Genomic DNA, 24364 nt, shown 5'->3' with positions numbered 1-24364 from the left:
TGCAAGTAAAATTTATGTATGAGATAGCCAAGATGATTGTCTATAAGATAAACATATTCTCACGGACATAACTGTAGTGGATGAAGAGATATCGAGCCTGAAAGTTAAAGGTTTACAACATTGTTACCCTTTTGCTTGTCAGTGTATAGGCTCGATAGTCACTTTAATATAGAATAGGTTTGTAAAAAATATTTTGTTCATTTTTTGTTTTTTTAAATAGACATTGTTAATAGACTTTTAAAATTAACATTCTAAAAAAGGATGTTTGAATAATGATGCCAACTTAAAGTATACACTTGGGAAATGTTAGCCATACACTCAAAATAGTTAATAAATATATGTTATAAGTGCATGCGCCAGATGTCAATTCCGACACACAAATGGACTGTACTCCAGGCATGGAATTATAGAAAAAAAAAACGAATGTCATTATTCATTCATATATGTGACTCTTCATTTCTTCTAACTGAGCCAAAATGTTGCACATACATGGGTAAATAATTGCAACAGTTTCTTCACTATCCCATGTATGTAGTACTGCCATTACTGCTGTATATTGTTCTTTCTATTTTACATGTATCTGGCCATGTAACTGTTCTAGAACAAAATGAGAGCTATTTGACATTGTCCCTGGTGTAAAGAAAAAAAAAATCGCAAGTTATAATTAACCCAAAATTTGCATCTTTTTTTACTTGGTCTACATGTAAAGTGGGTAGGGTTTAGAGGAATGAATGAAGCAACACACAGCCTACCAAGCTTACTATAAATAATGAAAGAAAGTGGCATAAATTATAGTGAATATCTATGCCAGTTCGTGACTATTTCCTGCCATGTACTTAATTTATTAAGAGGTATAAAGCACCATGGATTAAAAGGTAATAACGTTCTTTATTAGAACATGATGACCCTCCTGACCATAAGAACTTTCACTGTACACAAGAGAGTGAGAGAAAACCCAGTTTACCATAAGATCTTACACTCTACAGAAGAGAGATGACCCTGCTGACCATAAGATCTTACACTACAGGAGAGAAAAGGCTCTCTGACCATAAGAGCTTACACTCTACAGGAGAGAGAGGACTCTGCTGACCATAAGAGCTTACACTCTACAGGAGAGAGAGGGCTCTGCTGACCATAAGAGCTTAAATGCTACAGGAGAGAGAGGACCTCTCTGAACATAAGAGCTTACAATCTGCAGGAGAGAGATGACTTTGCTGACAACAATGTGGGCGTCACACGGTACGATCTATCGTGCGATCGCACGAGCGATCGTACCCGCCCCCGTCGTTTGTGCGTCACGGACAAATCGCTGCCCGTGTCGCTCAAAGTCGTTAAACCGCCGTCACACGTACTTACCTGCTGAGCGACCTCACTGTGGGCAGCAAACATCCTCTTCCTGAAGGGGGAGGGACGTTCGGCGTCACAGCGACGTCACACAGCAGCCGGCCAATAGAAGCGGAGGGGCGGAGATGAGCGGGACATACCATCCCGCCCACCTCTTTCCTTCCGCATAGCCGGCGGGTGCCGCGGGACGCAGGTAAGCTGTGTTCATCGTTCCTGGGGTGTCACACGGAGCGATGTGTGCTACCCCGGGTACGATGAACAACCGGCTGAAAGAAAAATAAACGATTTTTTAAAAATGAGCGACGAGTGACAGATAAACAATTTGCACACGATTTGCAAACGTTTTGTGTCGCTCGTAGGTGTCACACGGGACGACGTTGCAAACGATGCCGGATGTGCGTCACGAAAACTGTGGCCCTGACGATGCATCGCATGATAGATCGTCTTGTGTGATGCCCGCATAAGAGCTTACACTCGGCAGGAGAGAGATGACTCAGCTCACCATAAGAGCTTTCACTGTACAGTAGAGAGATAGAAGATCCCACTCATCATAAGAGCTTACACTCTACAGGAGAGTGAGAAGAGCCAGCTGACCAGTAGAGCTTAAACTCTATAGGAGAGTGAGAGAAGCCAGCTGACCATTAGAGCTTACACTCTACAGGAGAGACATGACCCTACTAACCATAAGAGTACACTAGAATAAAGAAGATGGATCGGCATCACCAATAATAAGGAATATGTGCCTTACATCCCCCAAAAATCTATATAACAAATAGAAAGAGCAAAGAATAGTATATACAATAGCACCATAAAGTCCCTGTGATAATACTGAAAATCAATACATGAAGAATCAATATTTATTTATTAAACTCAAAGTGAACAAACAGGATTCAAAACATTTTAAAAATGACGTGCCTATATCACCATATGGAATATATGGAGATCCTACTGACAATAAGAGCTTACACTCTATAGGAGAGACAAAGAGGATCCTGCTGACCATAAGAACTTACACGCTACAGGAGAGGCAGAGAGAATCCTGCTGACCATAAGAGCTTATACTATACAGTAGAGGAAGACTTTTCTAGTAACTCTGGGATCGGAAAATCACTCTGCCGTACAGACTGAGCTCTACTGGGGACCACTGATGTTGATCTTTGATGGCCCAAGGACTGACCACCACTGTACAATGTATGATATCCATAAAATGTCATAGATCCATTATGAGGAAGCTTGTCGCTCTCTAATGCTACAGCAGTGTGGGAAATGGTTCTAAGCAAGGTTTATTATCTTTGCAAATTATGAAACAAATCTGAAAATGTTTGAATTTGCATGAGACTGATAATTTCATGAGATTCAGCTCAAACTCCGTCCTCTGCATATCAATACGCTCATCTTTATTAGTCATATTGCTTAGTGCCTACATTTATATTTAGTGCCTATTAATTATATTATCATTTTCTGATGAAGTAGGGAGCAATGTGGTCTGCTCCATTGGAATAAGCATACCAGTTCTTGTTTGCAACATATATTGGAAGCTGATCAACCCACATTTTGTCTAGCCTAAAGGGGGCTTTACACGCTACGATATTGTTAATGTTTTATAGTCGGGGTCACGTTGTTAGTGACGTACATCCGGCGTCATTAACGATATCACAGCGTGTGACACTTATCAGCGACCTTAAGCGACCTCAAAAATGGTGAAAATCGTTCACCATGGAGAGGTTGTCCCAAAACCAAAAATCGGTAAGGGTTGTTTATCCATGTTGTTCGTCGCTCATGCAGCAGCACACATCGCTATGTGTGACACCGCAGGAGCGAGGAACGTCTCCTTACCTGCCGCCGGCCGCAATGCGAAGGAAGGAGGTGGGCGGGATGTTATGTCCTGCTCATCTCCGCCCCTCCGCTGTGATCGGCTGGCCACTTAGTGACGTTGCGGTGACGCTGAACGTCCCTCCCCCTTGAGGGAGGGATTGTTCGGCAGTCAAAGCGACGCCGCCGACCAGGTAAGTGCGTGTGACGCTGCCGTAGCGATAATGTTCGCTGCGGCAGCGAACACACGCTATCGCATGTGCGATGGGGTTGGGTGTTACGAGGGGGACCCGGGGAAGCGTGCCAAGATGGGGAATGGACAGCTTCCGCCGGTCAAGGTCCACTGTGCGGTGTAAGGGACCGCTGCTATGGTGGGTGAAGAGTGAGCGGGTTGCTGCTAGCGATCGTCTGGAATGTCACAGACGATCTATATACACCGGTCTGCCCTAACCCGTGTGGGTTGTATGGCAGGGATCACACGGCTCGGTGTACCTGTTGCACGGGGAAGCACAGAGGTGCCCACGCACGTGTGCCAGTGGAAGTCACGAGAATATGGCACGAGGGTAGCACAGAGGTGCCCACGCACGTGTGCTTTCAATAACCAGGTGAGTCCAGTGGAGACTCGAGGAGCTCACCTGGGACAGGAACACGGCCTGTAGAAGGAGCTACTGCCGGAGCAGCAAGGCAGGGACACGGCCTGCAAACCAGGTGCTGCCTAAGCAGCAAGGGCTAAGCCCACAGAAGAAGATAATGCCTGAGCAGTGGCGTGGCAGCACGCTGCCAGACATCCAAACATAGAAGGACGGTCGCGCGCCGCCATGATGGCAGGAGGAGCTTTTAAGGAGGTGTAGCTCCAGCCAAGGGCGGGCGCGAGGCGGAGATGATGGACTTGACCCAATCAGGATCCACGACATCCCAGCCTGGCCAGTCAGGATTCACCACGTCACCAGCCTTGTCATCAAGCCGTGTGACGTCAGTGGGCGAATCAGGATCCACCAAGCATAGCACATGCTCACCCTCCTGCCTCTGGGAAATAGAGGCGGGATCCTCGGTCTCACAATGTGTAGAGATAACGGGAGTCTCACTGCTTCCCTGAACAGCAAATCTCTGCACATTGCGCAACCTCACAGACCTTCGAGGCTGCTGAGCAGGAGGAGCTGTGGCAGGCAAGGAATGGGAGACCGCCTCATTTCTTGCAACAGGAGTACCACTAGGTGTCACCCTTGTGCTGCCTCTCTGAGGAGGTTTCTCCTGCACTCTGCGAAGTCTGGCAGACCTTCGGCACTGTGGAGCAGGAGCGCTCGTGGCAGGCAAGGAGACTGTCTCATTCCTTGCCACAGGAGAGCCACGAGGTGTAACATTACCCCCCCGTCTAGGCCCCCCCCCCGCCCGTGCTCGAAGGCCGCTATCAAACCCGGGGCGTGGATATGATCCTCCAATTCCCAGGATCTATGCTCCGGACCACGGCCGACCCACTCCACGAGGTAGTACCTCCTGCCCCGTATAACTTTTGTCTCCACAAGCTTCGCCACCTCAGAGTCGTCGGGCGGGGAGTCAGTTTGAGGCGTCAGGGACCCCGAGAACTTATTAAGTCGTACGGGTTTCAGGAGGGACACGTGAAAGGTGTTGGCTATAGCCCAGCGTGGAGGGAGCTGGAGTCGATATGTTACCGGGGTTACCTGCTCTATTACTGTAAACGGGCCAAGGTACCTAGGAGCAAACTCGGCTGTCTGTACCGGAAGGTTAATATGTTTAGAAGACAGCCACACTAGGTCACCAGGTGTGAAAGATGGCACAGGATATGGAAGACCCGCAGGCCTCCGCCTGAACGGTATATTATACGCACACGACGTACGGACTCCCATATTCTTCTGTACATCCTGAGCTACCGCCGGCCCCCAATAATGCCTGACCGCAGGGTCTCTGGTCCTGTCGACCCTGAAGTGACCCCTGCTTTTGGAAGCACGATCCCATGACAGCACATCATTCCGTGGGTCAGGGGGAATGAGGGTCTTACCAGGTGGCACCTGGTCTAGGGAAACGGAAGTGACCCTCCTCACGCTGACCGGAGGTGGAACAAGACACTGTGTTTCTTCCGATGGTTTCGAACATCGGGTGTCTACATGTCCCCTCTGCCCACAGGTAAAGCAATCGACCGACGGCCGAGAACCTGTGGTAGAGGAGACCACTGTGGAGATTTCCATGGGCTCCACAGAATCGTCAATAGAGCTGGCTGGGAGACCGGTCTGGTGGGGAAGGGAAGTCAGAGGCTCTGTAGACCAGGAAGACGTGGGTGCCGAAGAGACATCGAGCCTCCGCTCCGTGTGGCGGATGTCTATGCGAGAGGCAAGCCGAATCAAGGCCTCTAAGGTGGTCGGCACGTCACGCGTGGCCAGCGCGTCTTTGACGAACCCTGCCAGACCCTCCCAGAACACAGGGACCAGGACTTTATCTGGCCAGTCCAGCTCTGCGGCGAGTGTCCTGAATTGTACTGCAAAGTCCCCGACTGAAGTGGACCTTTGCCGAAGGCGTAGGAGCCGCAGCGCGGAGTCGTGGGTGACTTGAGGCCCGAGGAACACCTTTCTCATGGCCTCAAGATAAACTGGAAGGTGATTCACCACCCGATCTCCGCGCTCCCACAACGGCGTGGACCACTTTAGCGCTTTCCCTGTGAGCAGGGACTGGACGAAGGCTACCTTCGCCTTCTCAGTAGCGTAATCAGTCGCGGACAACTCCAAGTAGGTGGTAACCTGGTTTATGAAACCACGGCACTCAGAGCTGTCCCCGCTGAAGCGCTCTGGGAGCGCAAGGCGAGGCGACCTTCCGCACAATTCCACCGCCTGAGTAGCTGCCTGGGTGGCGACTGTTGCTAGAGCAGCCTTATTGGGGGAAGACCGCTCCACTGCTGCCAATCGTGACTCCAACTGCTGCACATAACGCAGCAACTGCTGCTGCTCTTCCGCCATAGCCAGACCTTTGGCGCGACCGTAATGTTACGAGGGGGACCCGGGGAAGCGTGCCAAGATGGGGAATGGACAGCTTCCGCCGGTCAAGGTCCACTGTGCGGTGTAAGGGACCGCTGCTATGGTGGGTGAAGAGTGAGCGGGTTGCTGCTAGCGATCGTCTGGAATGTCACAGACGATCTATGTACACCGGTCTGCCCTAACCCGTGTGGGTTGTATGGCAGGGATCACACGGCTCGGTGTACCTGTTGCACGGGGAAGCACGGAGGTGCCCACGCACGTGTGCCAGTGGAAGTCACGAGAATATGGCACGAGGGTAGCACAGAGGTGCCCACGCACGTGTGCTTTCAATAACCAGGTGAGTCCAGTGGAGACTCGAGGAGCTCACCTGGGACAGGAACACGGCCTGTAGAAGGAGCTACTGCCGGAGCAGCAAGGCAGGGACACGGCCTGCAAACCAGGTGCTGCCTAAGCAGCAAGGGCTAAGCCCACAGAAGAAGATAATGCCTGAGCAGTGGCATGGCAGCACGCTGCCAGACATCCAAACATAGAAGGACGGTCGCACGCCGCCATGATGGCAGGAGGAGCTTTTAAGGAGGTGTAGCTCCAGCCAAGGGCGGGCGCGAGGCGGAGATGACGGACTTGACCCAATCAGGATCCACGACATCCCAGCCTGGCCAGTCAGGATTCACCACGTCACCAGCCTTGTCATCAAGCCGTGTGACGTCAGTGGGCGAATCAGGATCCACCAAGCATAGCACATGCTCACCCTCCTGCCTCTGGGAAATAGAGGCGGGATCCTTGGTCTCACAATGTGTAGAGATAACGGGAGTCTCACTGCTTCCCTGAACAGCAAATCTCTGCACATTGCGCAACCTCACAGACCTTCGAGGCTGCTGAGCAGGAGGAGCTGTGGCAGGCAAGGAATGGGAGACCGCCTCATTTCTTGCAACAGGAGTACCACTAGGTGTCACCCTTGTGCTGCCTCTCTGAGGAGGTTTCTCCTGAACTCTGCGAAGTCTGGCAGACCTTCGGCGCTGCGGAGCAGGAGCGCTCGTGGAAGGCAAGGAGACTGTCTCATTCCTTGCCACAGGAGAGCCACGAGGTGTAACAGTTGGGTACTTACACGCTCGATATCGCTAGCAATTGCTAGTGATATTGTAGCGTGTAAAGCCCGCTTAAGGATAGGCCATCAAAGATAGAGTAGTGGACAACCTTCTTAATGCAGCAGGGATGGGACATGTCACTAGTTTAGCAGGCTGCACTAAATATCTGCCCTCCTCTCCCTCATTCCGCCCTATACTCTCATCTTTCCTCAGCCTCTACCTCTGTCTTGCCGGTCGGAGTTGCTTGATCTGCAGAATGATGCCCTTTTTTATTGTATCGCACCCTTTCATCCAAGCTGAAGTCTCTAATCTCCTCTGTAGGTGTTTGCTTTTCTTCCTCACATCTGCCTATGGTTACTGTGCATGCCAAGGCCTCAATTTAGATTTTAGTGGTTCATTAATTTTACGTGGGAGAAATCCTTAAATATCTCATTGCTCATTGTCATTGTGACTTCCACAGTCTGGTACCAGTGAAATATAAGGAGGTGAGAGAACTGGAAATGAAATTGGTTACTTTATTCTAGGCAAACACAAAATGCCTTCCTGCACATTGTCAGCCAATAAAATGACTTCATGCATTTGCTGGTAAAAGCCTGTCAAATACTGTATACTAAACTGTGTAAGGAGAGCCATTGCCTTGTATAAATCTGCAGCTCTTAAGCACTTTTTATGTGTAATCTGAGCTGAATTATAAGTGAAATGCTTCCAGATCTGTTACTTGGATACTCACTTCCCACATTTGTTCTTTTCCCCATGGATGGCAATTAGTCAATGCTCTACAATGTATATAGATTATTTCTGCACATCTTAGCTCGGTTTTTGTCATACAGAACTGCTGTACATTACATGGTAATATTTAGCCTTAACGGAAATATAATATATATATTAACTTAAACTGCATTTATTTTTTGTGTTATTGTGTTTGTTATTTTTCTCTTTGTGTATTTCTTTTAATTGTCAAAAATATGAAAAATCACATTATTGATGTTTCAAATTTTTATTATTGAAGAGGGAGCCACTGCTCACCTATACCAATAAAAGCATTACAATTACATTATATAGCAGTACAACTGCTGCAAAAATGGGCTGCAACTGCCCTCACTGGTGTAATGTAGTCCCCCATCTCTGCTCTTCAGGTGTTGTCAGAAGGGTAGGATAACATTTTTAATTACAGAGCAGTGACTCAAGTGTTCGGTGCAGCACCACGAGTAGTGTTTTGGGCCTGAGGTATTGAGCACATTCAGCTTTCTTAAAGAACAACCAGGGGACACAATAGTGAGCACAGACACTTACAGATAAGCAAATATAAATGGCTACCCCCATTGGCACAATGAAAAAAGAATAAATAAAAACACCAAAATGTTTGTTCTTTAATTTAATTTAGAACAGTTCTGGGTGCATATTGCTAATTCCCGCCTAACAGACTCTGTATCTAGTAGAATACATAAAGAGATCTTTAGAAAAAGTATTTCTAAAGATTGTTTATTATATGCTAATGAGTGCAGGGACTAGTCGCAAGGGTGTTACTTCTCTTGGCTAGTCGGCCCACATAGCATGTTAGCACGCCCCTGTGGGTGCACAAACAAGCTATTTAATGTGCAGCGATGCCGCAAATACCTTACTCGTGATGGCAGCCACGGGAGGATGTATGTGTACTGCACATGATCCAGAGTCCCCGGGACATCCGATCATGCACACTAAACTGATGCCGGGTGTAAGTTTCCAAGCATCAATGAGGCATAGTGCACATGATCAAAAGTGCTGAGGACTTCGGATCATGTACAGTGCGCATCCATCCTCCGCAGGCCGCCATCAAGAGTGAGGTATTGGCAGCGTCGCTGCGCATTCATTAGCATGTTTGTATGCCCACGAGGGCGTGCTAACATGCTATGTGGGCCGACTAGCCAAGGGAAGTAACACCCTTGCGACTAGTCCCTGTGCTCATTAACATATTATAAACGATCTTCTAAAGATCTCTGTATGAATGTTAGTGTATACAGAGACTGTTAGGCAGAAATTTAATTAAAAAAAGCCACACCTTTTATCAGGGTTGTCTGTGCAAATAGAACATCTCTCCAGAAGCATGAACCTGTAAAAAAAATAGTAAACTAGGTGATAGTTATCTATCAACAGGAACCAAAATCTAGGACAGGGTGCTCCATAGTCTGTGTTGACACAGGAAGATGAGATGTCATCTTTCCACCAGGCGTTGGACTGCTTCCAAAATCTATGATTGACCACAGTAGTTTGGTGACTTGAGAAGAGCATCGTCAAAAAAACAGCTGACTTAGCAACATTAAATCAGACCGCTGCAGCCAATAACAACAAGCCCCAACTGTCCTACTACTGTAGGACTGACGATATCTCCTCTTCATGTGTGAGTGCAGACCACAGAATGGCCTGCTTTAGATCCAGTTGGGGTTCTAGTCAGTGAGTAGCAATTACTTGTTTATTTTCTACAGATCCAAGTCCCTGGAAAACTTTACTTTTTGCCCAAACCCCTTTTCATTTATGTGTAAAATAATGAGGAAGCAGAGACAGTAGATTGTATGTGGCCTAGCAGCTACAGTCATGGCCAAAAGTGTTGGTGCCCTTGAAATTGTTCCAGAAAATGAAGTATTTCTCACAGAAAATTATTGCAATTACACATGTTTTTGTACTGATAGTCCTGGAAGTGGACCCACTGGACCATGCACCGAACTCCCCTGCAGTGCCGCTTCGAGAAAACCCCTATACAGGGACTGTCAGGCGTAACCACAGAGGGCCTAGATGCACGGAAGTCGGAATCAGCAAGAGTCACCGGATAGAGTCTTATGGATACAGAATCCGATCTGAACCAGGTACAGGTTAACGGGATCAGGCAGAAGTCCAGAACCAAATATTGGTGCAGGTTAACGGGATCAAGCTGAAGTCCAGGAGCGGAGACTGGTGCAGGTTAACAGGATCAGGCTGAAGTCCAGAAGCGGAGACTGGTGCAGGTTAACGGGATCAGGCTGAAGTCCAAAAGCGGAGACTGGTGCAGGTTAACGGGATCAGGCTGAGGTCCAGGAGTAGAGACTGGTGCCGGTTAACGGAATCAGGCTGAGGTCCAGGAGCGGAGACTGGTGCAGGTTAATGGAATCAGGCTGAAGTGTGTGCTCGGAACAGTACTCAGGATCTGCAAGCAGAGACGGAGTTACACAAAGCACAGGCATAGAGGAACCTGAACAACTGGTACAAGAGACAAGCTACAGGGACGCGTTGAACAAACACTGGCCATGGGGAATAGGAAGTCTTAATTACCCGCGGTTAATTAGTAGTCATATCCCGGACAGCTGTGCTGGCCCTTTAAGTCTAGGTGAGTGCATGCACGCGCCCTCTAGTGTGCATGTGTGAGGGCAGCAACCCGGAAGTCAGAGCTGAGACCACAGGAGGAGAGGCAGGACGCTGGAGCGCAGGTGGCTGCAGTGAATGTGCGGGGTGGGGCCGGGACCGATGGGGAAAAGGTATGGACTAGGTAGCAGGAGAGCGGGTTCGGCGGAAAGCGGCGACCCCAGGGGTTGGAGCGACGGGTGGTGGGTGGCCCAGTCGGACCGGGAGTGTGATAGTCTTGTTATACAGATCTTTATTTCCTTTGTGTGTAATGGAACCACACACAAAAAAGGCAAATTGGACATAATTTCAAACAAAACCCCCAAAATGGGCCAGACAAAATTATTGACACCTTTTCAAAATTGTAAGAAAACACCTTTGATTCAAGCATGTGACGCTCGTTCAAATTCACCTGTGGCAAATAACAGGTGTGAGCAATATAAAAATCACACCTTAAACCAGATAAAAAAAGGGAGAAGTTGAGTCATTTTTTGCATTGTGTGTCTACACTAAGCTTGAAGAACAGAAACTGGAAAAGAGAATTGTCCAAGGAATTGGGAACTAAAATAGTTGAAAAATATGAACAATCTTAAGGTTACAAGTCCATCTTCAGAGATCTTGATGTTCCTTTGTCCACAGTGGACAAAATAAGTTGTTATTATTATTATTATTATTATTATTTATTTATTTATAGAGCACCATTGATTCCATGGTGCTGTACATGAGAAGATAAGAAGTTAAGAAGTTTACAACCCATGGCACTGTAGCTAATCTCCCTAGACATAAACACTAGAGAAAAATTGCTGAAAGGTTGCAATATAGAAAAGTACGGATGATGGATAAACAACCCTGATCAAGTTCCAAGGAAATTCAAGCTGTCCCACAGGTTTAGGGTGCTTCAGTGTCAGCGCAAACTATCCGTCGACATTTGAATGAAATTAAATGCTATGGCAGTGGACCATGGAGGACCCCACTGCTAACTTAGACATAAAAAAGCTAGGCTGCAGTTTGCCAAAATGTATGTGAGTAAGCCAAAATCCTTCTGGGAAAGCATCTTGTGGACAGATGAGACCAAGATAGAGCTTTTTGGTAAAGCATAAAGCACACCATTCTACTGTTTACCGAAAACAGAAAGAGGCCTACAAATAAAGAAATGCAGTACCTACAGTCAAATATGGTGAACGTTCAAAGCTGTTTTGGGTTTCTTTTGCTGCCTATGGCACTGGGTACCTTGATTGTGTGCGAGGCATCATGAAATATGAAGATTACCAAAGGATTTTGGGTCGCAATGTAGTGCCCAGTGTCAGAAAGCTGGGTTTGCGTTCTAGGTTATGGGTCTTCCAGTAGAATAATGACCCCAAACATTCTTCATGAAGACCCCAGAAATGGATGGAAACAAAACGCTGGAGAATTCTAAAGTGGCCAATAATGAGCCCGGATGCAAATCACATTGAACACCTGTGGTGAGATCTGACAGTTGCTGTTGGGAGAAGGTCACTAGAAGGTTAACTCCGGCACACTATTAATTTCCAATAGACCAAAAATAAACGCAGTAGTTGGATATCAAAATCTCTTTCTTTTATTTTGTTAGTGCAAAACGTGAAAAAAAGGTGCTGTACAATTGTCCGCCAGGTGTCGACGTTTCGGCTAACAAGCCTTCATCAGGTCGGACAGGCTAATTACATTATATACAAATGAGAAAACAAAACAAAGAAAAGAAGATCAGTAATTTGTAATAAATGGCTGCATTGTTAGGGTACATGAGGCTAAGGTTGAACATCAAATTACATAGATGGTAAAACCATAGAGACAAAGGTACATAGATCAGTGCATACAGTTTGAACATGGAGAAAACATGCATGGAGGTTTACCAAATTTATTAATTATTCATATCCTGTAACCCAGTGGTGTAGGGTCAGGGAGCAACATGGGGTCACCGTGCGGTATGGGGAACATGGTAAGAATGCTCACCTTGACCTATACTGGAAAAATAGTCTGGTGAATATGTAAGATGGCTGCAGGGATATAGAGACCTCCGTGCGGAGAAAACTGAGGGAAGAAGGGAACAAGAGTAAGGAGGAAGGAAGAAATCAGGGAAAAAAAGGGGGAAGGAAATGTCTCTTACGACATACCCTCTATGGGGTCCCTTGGTGATGCCGGTGTACAGGGTCAGGCCCTAAGAATATGTGTGGCTTCTAATGAGGAGATCTGGAGCAGGGAACATGAAATGATCTATTAAGTTGAGTAACTGAGTGGTACTGTTCCTCTGATTGTAAACGTGAGCCCTTGACCCTGTCCCTATACTACAGGAGCTGCACCTTACATGACTCTCTCATGATTACTAACCCTACGGACCTTCCTCCTGGCTATACCACTGAAGTCACTAGGTAATATGCCTCTCTCACTTTCTCTCCTGTCTTTCATTGTTTTTCCCCCCGCCTCTCCCCCCCCCTCCTTTCATCTACTCCCTACTCTATGTTACCATTCTAATCACCCTGATGTTATCTCATTTGGCACAGCCAAATAACAATCAGGCATAATCCCCTGATTCCTAGCATGAGCCGTGGACCCTGTCTCCATATCACAGGAGCTGCCCTTGATAATCCCAAGAGACTAACTTGAGTCCAACGGACCTCATACCAGACCATAGTACCAAAGTCAAATCGGTAACATTACTCTTATTTTACTCACTTTTCTCCCTCCCTCTTCTTACCCACTATTCCATTTAATGAGCTTTGAACATTGATATCACATTATAGGAGCTACCTGACCTCTGCTTGGTTGCCATACTTCCCAAACACCTGGACGCTCCAACAATAGACATATACTACTACTGAGGTAATTAACACTTCGTTCCCCCCTATGGATTCCACCTAAGGAACAGTACCACTCAGTTACTCAACTTAATAGATCATTTCATGTTCCCTGCTCCAGATCTCCTCATTAGAAGCCACACATATTCTTAGGGCCTGACCCTGTACACCGGCATCACCAAGGGACCCCATAGAGGGTATGTCGTAAGAGACATTTCCTTCCCCCTTTTTTACCCTCATTTCTTCCTTCCTCCTTACTCTTGTTCCCTTCCTCCCTCAGTTGTCTCCGAACGGAGGTCTCTATATCCCTGCAGCCATCTTACATATTCACCAGACTATTTTTCAAGTATAGGTCAAGGTGAGCATTCTTACCATGTTCCCCATACCGCACGGTGACCCCACGTTGCTCCCTGACCCTACACCACTGGGTTACAGGATATGAATAATTAATAAGTTTGGTAAACCTCCATGCATGTTTTCTCCATGTTCAAACTGTATGCACTGATCTATGTACCTTTGTCTCTATGGTTTTACCATCTATGTAATTTGATGTTCAACCTTAGACTCATGTACCCTAACAATGCAGCCATTTATTACAAATTACTGATCTTCTTTTCTTTGTTTTGTTTTCTCATTTGTATATAATGTAATTAGCCTGTCCGACCTGATGAAGGCTTGTTAGCCGAAACATCGACACCTGGCGGACAAGTGTACAGCACCTTTTTTTCACGTTTTGCACTAACAAAATAAAAGAAAGAGATTTTGATATCCAACTACTGCGTTCATTTTTGGTCTATTGGAAATTAATAGTGTGCCGGAGTTAACCTTCTAGTGACTGTCTAATTTCTCCTGAACACATATGGGAGGTGATGCGAGGTCTTTCCTTTTTCATTAGCTGTTGGGAGAAGGCACCTTTCAAATCTAAGATACTTGGAGCAGTTTTCAAAAGATGAGTGATACAAAATTCCAGGTGAGAGATGTAAGAAGTTTGTTAATGGTTACAGGAAGCGATTGATTGCAGTTATTTTTTTGAAAGAGCATGCAGCAGTTGAGGGCGACTACAATTTTATCATTCCAATACACATAAAAGAAATAAGCATGAGAATAACAAAACATGTGTAATTGCAATAATTTTGTGTGAGAAATACTTCATTTTCTGGAATAATTTTTCAAGTTCCAACACTTTTGACCATAACTGCATAGGGGTCCATTTCCACTTAGAAGTGAGGTTCTTCTAGTGATCACAGGTTCTGATATCAGTAGCTAGTGGAAGGGGTAGTGTAGAATGTAATACAAATAGATGAAACATAAAGAGCAGCAGGAAAGGATACAGGAGCAGAGTGTACATGTTCTGAACATAATTGTTAATGATAGGTCATTTTGGTGACCCTTTTTCCGGTTTTGCTATGGGCCTTATTATTGCTAGTTATGCTCTTGGATAAATTAATAATCACCAAAAGAATTAGAATTCAGAAAATTAAAAGAACATCGATAAAGAGGACATCATTATTTTAATTTAAAGCAGAATTTCATTTTTGGGTATCTTTTATATCTTTTGACATGTTATTGATACGGGCCCTAGCATAAAGTTTGAGGTAGTCTATGACGAGTTTCAAAACCAAGTATCTGCTAGAACAGATCAGAAGTATCCAGTAAATAGACATTAAAATCAGAACTGTTTTTAAAGGAGTTAGAACATGTAACAATGTGCTGTACACCTCTGTTATAATGGACGTTTCGTTAATATGTGTAGTAAGAATGTGCAATGAATGTGTTTTCACTGGAGAAATCTTTTTGCATTATAGTCTGTCTTTTGTCTCGTAGTTCTTCTCAAGCCGTATGCCTTGCTGATGATCCAAAGCCAGGAAAAGAATATAAATATCCAGAAAAACTTCCAGGAGAATTGTATGATGCCAACACACAGTGCAAGTGGCAGTTTGGAGAGAAAGCCAAGCTCTGCTTGCTGGACTTTAAGAAGGTAAGCAGCATGCATAAATCTATATCTGAATACTCAACAAAAATTTTGGATAAGTTATCCTATGTGTTACGTTCAGTCCAGGAGTGGACCCACTGGGCCGTGCACCGGACTCCTCCAGGGAGGCCACCAGGAGCGAACCCCTATACATGGACTGTCTGGCGACCACCCCAGAGGGCCTAGATGCACAGTGGCTGGAACACAGACGGGATACCGGGAGCGTCCTCGGAACGTCCAGAAGGAATACTGAGGCCAGTCCCATGATGACTTCGGACTGGAGGGAATCGGAACGGATGACCGGAGCCGGGTGAAGACAGCAGGCGGACCAGTGACGAGTGCAGGCTGAAGACTTCAGATGTTAACGGAGCCAGTGGCGAAGTGAAGCAGAAGGATGATGGAGAGGTCCACTGCAAACGGACACCGGGGAATCCCCAGGGAGCCCGACCAGCTGTGGCACACACCGGGCGTCAGATTCTGAGGACAGAGACAGGATTAATCCAGGAACAGAACACAGAGGGCTTGAACACTATCACAAGATACTAAGCTGTGAGAACTTGTTGAACAAGCACCGCCCGTATGTAACAGGAAGTCTTTTATACCCTGCACCTGCAATCAGCCACATCCTGTTCCAGGGACGCCAACCCTTTAAGAAAAGGTGAAAGAGCGCGCCAGCGACCTAATGCGCATGCGCAAAGCCCGGGAGCCAGAGGTAAGCACAGGAGGCTGGGTACAGGATGCAGAGGAGCCGGAGGCAGAGTCCCGAGTCGCAGCAAGCCGGGAGGACCGCCGAGCAGGGAGCACGGGGGACGCAGGGGAGCAGGAGCGGGAGCAGAGGCCGCGGACGGTGAGCACGTGGACCGGGTCAGTGGGTACGGAGCGGCGTCGGGACACTGGGGCCGGATCAGTGGGTAAGGAGAGGTGCCGGGACCCCGGGAGCGTGACACTATGTAGTACTCTAGGGTTACCCAACAGCTAAAATCACAGCTAATGGTCATGAATGTGATTACTTTGAAAACTAATTTCTGCCAACTTTGATTTCTGCCGACTACCATGTTAACTTGCAAAAGGAGATACAACCATATTTACTCTCTTTCATTTAGATTCAGTAATGCAACATTGTGTTGATGCACTTGGTCTACTGTTGATTTGTTAATAAGTGACCAAAGTTTAAGATCACTAGTACCAGTACAAATTGGGACTAAGCAGACTAAACACTTTTGTTTAATTTTATACTACCTCTTGGTTGTCTTCCAGTTTTACATGTTTCAAAGATACACTTCCTTTTTAAGTTAGGCAGAACCACTATTTTAGAGGAATGGTTCTCAACTCCATCAAAGCCCACCAACAGATCATATTTTCAGGATTTCCTTAGTATTGCACAGGTGATAATTCCATCACTTACAGAGGTGATAACTTCATCACCTATGCAATACCAAGGAAACCCTGTAAATATGATCTGTTGGTGGGCCTTCAGGACTGGATTTGGTGAACACTGCTTTAGAGTAAAACCTCCATACACACTAGTCTAATATTAAATGTCTACTATGTATGAGGGCCTTTGACTGGGGAGTTAAGAATCCAGCATGTCTGATTTTGGACTGCCGATACTTTTGTTCACGTTGAGATAAGCCCCCATCAGATATGTCTGGTTGATGGCCTTAATCAAGAACATAGGAGCTCTCAGACAAACTTTGTCTATATGTGGCCTGACCAAGTTGGCTGGCTGCCTAATAATCTGCCAAGTACAATGTAATGTTAGTGTACACTCAGCCCGAATTCTCTTCAGAGGTTCTAGTGAGGGGACCAAGGTCCATGGCATACATCTATAAGGAAAACACTGCACTCTCTTTACTTTTCTTATTCAATGAGACAAAAATAAAGATTTACAAAACAAGTGTGGGTTTTATTCTTTGGTGACCAAACGAAACAGACGTTTTGGCCTCACAGGGCCTTTCTTATTTACAGTCACTCCATGATAGAAGAGGAAGACTTCCGTAAAGTGAAAGGTGAATGAGTATATCCAATATTTTATGTGAAGAGTCCAAAACAAATAGTCTGGAAGCTTTTTTACGGTACCTGGACCATAGGGGGTTAATGCCTTTTGCCACTTCCTGGGAAGGAGACAATAAGACAGAGGTGTCCCTATAGAAAGCTATGCAAAGACATTCGGTGGGGAGACGAATAGAGAGACAGGAAGAGACAGGCAGAAAGAAACAGACTCCCAGATCCCCTGGCTGTATGGCCGCCGGGTGACTCGCTGACGCATGCGCAAACCAATGGTGACCCGGAAGTGATCTTAGTCCATGTCTGGAACACATTTTCCCGTTAATAATTAACCCCTTCCATAGGGGCTATAAATACCTGTGATATGAATACACTTTTCAGGATCTTCCACCCTGATGAAGCCTTTGACACCTCAGCGAAACGTACGTTGGGGTTTTTTTGGGTCCCCTTGGGGAACTGTATGACGGGCTGCCACCTTATATGGATTTTATTTAAAGCACTAGGCACTTTTCAGGTAAATTTCTATGTACCTTCTGATGATACCCCCTTTGTCCCCCCTCTGTGCAATTTGTGCTATGGCCGAACTCAATTTTGTTGTTTTGAGCCATATTACTTATACATCATTTGCTTGTATATAATACCACTGATGTATATAGCATTCATCGTGCTAATGGGATATCATCTTGCACTAGGCACTTTACACTATGTATTTTGTTTCCAATAACAACTTGTTTAATTCATATTTTTTATTGGTGCCTTGCTGTGAATATTTCTATTTGATGTCCCGTCCTTGGGTAATTATTGTCCGTACTGTCACAACCCTGTCATGCATTTTATCCTTGCACGGTTTTTCTGCTGACTCTTGTGTATGATCTTAATTTTCTAAATAAAGTATTGACCTATTTGCATTTAACACTCTCGTTCTCCGTTTTTTGTCTATTTGCTGAGTGTGCATGGCAATGGTTTGCTTGAGGTGGCTCTCCATTTGCTACAATGAAATTTGATAATATGAGAATTTTTGTATTGATACAGATAGAGTAAGAGGCAGACAGGGAAAGAAACAGACAGAGAGACAAGGAAAGAGACAGAGAGAGACAGACAGACAAAGAGACAGAGGCAGACAGACACAGACAGGGAAAGAGACAGGCAGAGACAACCAGGGAAAGAGACAGACAGATACAGGGAAAGAGACAGACAGGGAGGGAAAGAGACAGAGAAAGGGAAAGAGACAGAGACAAGGAAAAAGACAGGGAAAGACACAGAGACGGGGAAGGAAAGAGACAGACAAGGAAAGAGGCAAAGAAAAAGGCAAGGAAAGAGACAGGGAAAGAGACAGAGAAAGAGACATTGAAAGAGACATTGAAAGAGACATTGAAAGAGACATTGAAAGAGACAGGGAAAGAGACAGGGAAAGAGGAAGAGACAGAGAGAGACAGACAGGGAGAGAGACAGACAGGGAAAGATAGAGACAGACAGAGACAGGCAGACAAGGAAAGAGACAGACAGCAAAAGAGACAGACAGAGATACAGAAAAAGACAGACAGGGAAAGAGATGGGAAAAGAGACAGACCTGGAAAGAGACAGATCTGGAAAGAGACAGACCTGGAAAGAGACAGACAGGCAGACAGGGACAGACAGACAAAGAGAGAGACAGACAAAGACGGTCGGGGAAAGAGACGGTCGGGGAAAGAGACGGTTGGGGAAAGAGACGGTTGGGGAAAGAGACGGTCGGGGAAAGAGACGGTCGGGGAAAGAGACAGATGGGGAAAGAGAGAGAGAGAGACAGACAAACACAGAGATAGAGAGAGACAGACAGAGACAGACAGACACGGAGATAGAAAGAGACGGAGAGACTGATACAGAGACAGAAAGAGACAGAGAGACTGATACAGAGACAGAAAGAGAGATAGACACAGAGACATAGACACAGACAGATACACAGAGACAAACAGGGAAAGAGACAGACAGAAACTGGGAGAGAGACAGAGACCGTTACTATCCCGGGCAATGCTGGGTACTACAGCTAGTAAGAAATAAAACTAACTTTGCCAAGTTAACAATGGCCCTTCTTTCAACATATGAATAACTACTTAATCTACTGAAATAGCCGAACAGATGGAGATCATAGTAATGTTTGAGTAGGATACTAATTAACCATTTTGTGCTATTTGATCTCAGTTTGTTCTATAGGATGGATATACGCATTATGCAGAACACTCATACTGCTTCTGTACCAGCACCGTTAGCTGCAGGACCCGAATGGGTTACTCTTGTATCTCATCTGCCAGGATCAGTTTTCTCTCTATTCTTGGCAGTTTAGCCCCTCATATGCTGCTATCAATTTTGACATCAGCACCTGATAAGTTTGACAGAGGGAAATTGCTCAATTGGAGGGTGCTGATGGATTGCTATGGCAAATGGAGGCTTTGACAAATTCCCCTTGGTCTGCTATACATTACAACTTATCAGATCCTACTGAATGTAGGGCCTGATATGCTGCTTATCATTTAAACACTAGTAGGACAGTGTAATATTCTGCCCTGCTTGTTAAAACAGTATATTACTTAGGCCACTCTCACTTTTCATTTTTACCTCTGTTCAGTGGTCCCGTTGGAGCTTCCGTCCGAACACCCCTGCAAAACGTGTTTCGAATGCATGTGCTGATGGGGCCATTGACTATAATGGAGCAGACGGAGTCAGCGTGTGCTTGTGCCACCCCTGCAGCGGTCGAACCGCTCAGATCCGGGGGTGATTACTCGTGGCTCGAGGGTCTCCGGACCCGGGGGCTAGGGGCCAAACTGAAATGAAGAAGGGGGCTATTTACAGGGGAGATATAGTTCGTGACACCACCCATGCTGTGTGGCAACAGGGAGCACCACCGCTGCTGTTGGGAGAACCCGGGGTGATGGAGTGGGGCAGCTAGATGACGTTACCCTCCACGGGTAGGGAAAGGCCCCGGGAATGTGGATAGTGGTCTGGGGTGCAGGGGTAAGCGCAAGTTCACTGGTTGCAGGGGTTAATCAGGTACTCACTCAGAAGAAAGCAGACACCGACAACGTAGTAAACAAAGTGTCTAAATGCCGCGGTCTTCCATGGGGAGCTCGTCCGGGTCCCATCCCCCGCAGCACTGCCGGGCGGTCTGTGGCCTACCTCCTGGCACAGTAGTTTAAAGTGTCCTTTGTGGCCCATCATCTTGGAGCCTTCCGGGCCCCGCTCCCTGCTATCAGTAGCAAGAGGAGCTTGCTCTCAGGAGCTCACACTTGGGATTTCATTGGGCTGCTTTGCTTGGAAAGCCCTATCCCCCTTGTTGCGCTAGTGCCCCCGATCTCTGAGCTTTGTGGGAACAGTCCATATAGACCTTTTCCTTAACAGGTTAATTGCCGGGTTGCCTGAAGCTTCTCCCCGACCTAGGGTCCATGTACCCCGTCATGCCTTCGGTCCCAGTCTGGCTATTGAACTGTGGCTGATGGCTATCCTCCAAGACTAGCCAAGCACCAAGTCCCAATCTCCTGCGACCGGGTCTCCGACTCCTCCGGGTCCAGACCACCGTCTGCGACCTAGTCTCCTTTCCTCTGGGAGCTCCAACTCCCAGCTTCCTCGAGCTCCTCACTGCTCGAGAGCTACCACAGACTGACTTGTCACCTCCCACCTCATTGCCTGACCTCTAGGTGGGCGGCCCTATTCCAGCTTAAGCTGCCCACTGGTGTGCCTGACAGGTGTGGTGTGAGGTGTAACTAGGATTTGTGAATGCTTATGGGGGCAGTACTGCAAGATGGGGACCCAGAACCATGGGGGCTGAGTCCTGCACTGGAGATAGATAAAGAACGTGCAGTACCCTGTGATGACCTGACTAGTCCAGGGGCATCACATGCTCTATCTTGCACCATTTTTTGCCGTATACGCTTTCTGCAGGTGGACACCCGAACGTAGTCTGCTACGTCTGGGTGTCCGCCTGCAGAAAGCATATACGCCCGAAAGTAGTGCAGGACAGGGCACACGCTGACTCCATCTGCTCCATTATAGTCAATGGCCCCATCGGTGCATGCGTCCCAAATACGTTTTGCAGGGGTGTTCGGACGGAAGCTCCGAGGGGACCACTGAACGGAGATAAAAATTAAATGTGAAAGCGGCCTAATGCAATCAGAATATTGTAAGTTCATGTCCCCTTGAGGAACTAATAAATATTGTAAAAGAAAGTTTTTTAAGTGTTTAAAAGGAAAATAAAAAACATTTTCCCCAATATCTCAGTTTTCCCAACAAAAAAGTATTTTCATCAGGATTAAATAAACCATATAAACATCACATATGTGGCAGCGCAACATCTGCAATGATGCAAACTTTAACACTGCCATTATTGTGACGCCCTGGCAAAACCAGGTGGTCACAAATAGGCCCCTGCATAACACCTTCCCTCATTAGGAAACACAGCCAACCAGAAAACCCTAGCCACCCCCCCTTAGGGAAATATAGACACAACAGTGGGCGTGACCAGGCGGTTGGAAACACGCCCACCCAGGGGTCTGGACAGCCCGGGATGGGAAAACAGGCAGTCAAGTTCAGATTAGTCTGAGGTTCAGTTGGAAAGGAGCGGGGGCTGGAGCTAGGGATAGCTCCAGCAGTGAAGTCCAAGTTGAACGGTGCCAGGGTAGGAGCACTGGTACCACTGGCTAGGAGGCAGACGGTGGTCTCCGTCAGCAGCAGATGGGAAGACGGCTCAGCAGAACCGAGGTGGACCAGGACAGGGTTGTAGCCCGCCGGTACCGACACGGGGAACCGACCCGGAAACTGTAGCACAAAGGAGGGTACTCGGACCCTGAAGCCAGGACCAGAAACAACTGGAACTGGTTAATTAACCGATTGAGGCCAGGACTAGAGGTTCTGTCCCACCCAAAGTCCCTCATAGAAGACAACAGCCCACCGATTAGGGATAAGAGGTCACCGCCAGGGCCCATAGATCCCACGGGCCAGCGTCTGTGGGCACGGCTCCTTAGGCCACATCCAGCTGGGAGCGGACTCCTACGTTTCAAACTGGGAAGTCATTTCTACTTAAAGCAGTGCAGGAAAAGGATAGAGACCACCAGCCAGGTGGGGGACCAGAACGCAACCGGCCACGGCACCGGCCACCATCACCTTGGTTTACCAGAGACTTGTGTGTTTTACTAACTGTGAGTACACCAGCACCCCCTGCGGTCGCCATCACCTGCATGCACCAACCGGGTCTTAGGGCCACCATCCCTGCCCACCGAGGGGTTAACAACTTGCTGCACAACATCTCCCCCGGGTGCCCCGTAACAGCAGCGGTGGTGTCCCACCTCACCACACACCATAGGTGGCGTCACGAACTTATTACGGCCTAGCCCGTACATCTACGTCCCCCCATTTATTCGGCGTGTCCGCGAGACTCCCGGGTCCGGAGACCCTCGAGCCACCACCTCTAGAAGGCTCGGACCCGAACAGCGACGGCTACTGGCACGGGGGCTGCACATTATTTATCTTGCACAAATTGAAAAAACAATGCCATAATTGCTGTTTTTGTTCATCCAGCAGACAGTGATTAAAGAATACATAAACTCCACTATTTCTATATACATAAAATAAAAGTACAGTACTTGGTAAACATTTTTTGATCCAGACATTAAAACGCAATACGACCATGACAATGTGTACCTTGGATGGTCCCTAACTTTAATGATAGGAACTGCACAAAAAAAAGAATAGATGCTCATGAATTATGTCATATACATGTATTTCTTAAAACAGAAGGATGTCAGGAGAAATGAGAAGTCATCGCTGACTGACAGCTAAAGCTTCAAACTGATCACTACATTTTCTCATCACTATGTATTTTGCCATCCATTGAATATTTTACACTCCACAATTCACTCTGTGCATGCCGTATGTCGTGTGTAGACTCTAATTTACATGTTAGTCCTTTTAAATTTATCATTTTATTAAGCAAACCCTGAAAATTCCCCAAATAGTTTGTTTTCACCTGATGTATTTCTGAGTACCATGTCGGATTCTCTTACTTTCTCTCTCTTTTCCATCTAGGATATATGTAAAGCGCTTTGGTGTCATAGGACAGGAAAAAAGTGTGAGACTAAATTTATGCCAGCAGCAGAAGGCACAACATGTGGGCATGATATGGTAAGAAGATATTAGTGTTGTGTAGTCTTTTAACTCTAAGTAATGGAATAAGTGACTTAAGAAAATATTCTGTCAACATTGTGAAACAACTGTTGGGAATTGACTCTTGTTTTCTCTGTGCTTAGATCAACAATATGTCAAATTTAATGCAGTTAGTCAATGCGCTCTTCTACTACTACACATCTATTACTTTTTATATACTTTGTTATGATGTGTGTAATACTATTTACAATATCTATAAAAGTTTATTGATTGTACTAAAGATTAGAGATGAGCGAACCGGTCGTAGTTCGGCTCGAGTTCGGTTCGTCGAACGGAGGTCCCGTTCGAGTTCGGTTCTTCGAACGTTCGACGAACCGAACTCGAACCGCATAGGAAACAATGGCAGGCATTCACAAACACATAAAAACACCTAGAAAAAACCCTCAAAGGTGTCCAAAAGGTGACAAACAACTCACAACACAACACAAACACATGGGAAAGTGACAAGGACATATAATCATGCGTAAACAAAAGAGCTGGACAAGGAAAAAGAGGAGGAGACACAGATATAGGCATGGCACGCCCTTCTAAAATCATGTAAAACACCGCAAGGTGACTCCAAGCGGAGTCTCCCTTTTTCCAAAAATTGGGCCACACACACACCCACACCTTCAGTGGCAGCACTTGTGCCCCAGTTGTACACTTCACAGCTAGATTTGCATCAAGCACATTCAAAAATACGCCATCCTTAACCGTCCCCAGGATGACACCGGGGTAGGTAGCAAAGTCTTTGCTGAACCATGACTTGTTCATCTTGGCTCCTTTTAAAAAAACACAGCAATCAAGGGTTACTCCAAGCGGAGTCTC

General features: G+C 46.5%; 1 protein-coding gene across 1 annotated transcript in view; it reads left to right on the top strand.

Annotated features, from left to right (window-relative positions):
* Positions 1-24364, top strand: part of ADAMTS16 (ADAM metallopeptidase with thrombospondin type 1 motif 16) — a 547822-nt gene that overhangs the window by 278303 nt on the left and 245155 nt on the right. Inside the window, exons 10-11 of the mRNA XM_075314921.1 lie at positions 15214-15367; positions 23420-23515. Coding sequence (XP_075171036.1) covers positions 15214-15367; positions 23420-23515 — 250 coding nt within the window. The remainder of the gene's footprint in view (positions 1-15213; positions 15368-23419; positions 23516-24364) is intronic.

The sequence above is a fragment of the Anomaloglossus baeobatrachus genome, chromosome 6, assembly GCF_048569485.1.
Source record: "Anomaloglossus baeobatrachus isolate aAnoBae1 chromosome 6, aAnoBae1.hap1, whole genome shotgun sequence".
NCBI classification, from domain to species: domain Eukaryota; kingdom Metazoa; phylum Chordata; class Amphibia; order Anura; family Aromobatidae; genus Anomaloglossus; species Anomaloglossus baeobatrachus.
Note: the sequence above shows the minus strand (reverse complement) of the source record. Positions and strands in the feature narration are given on the sequence as shown.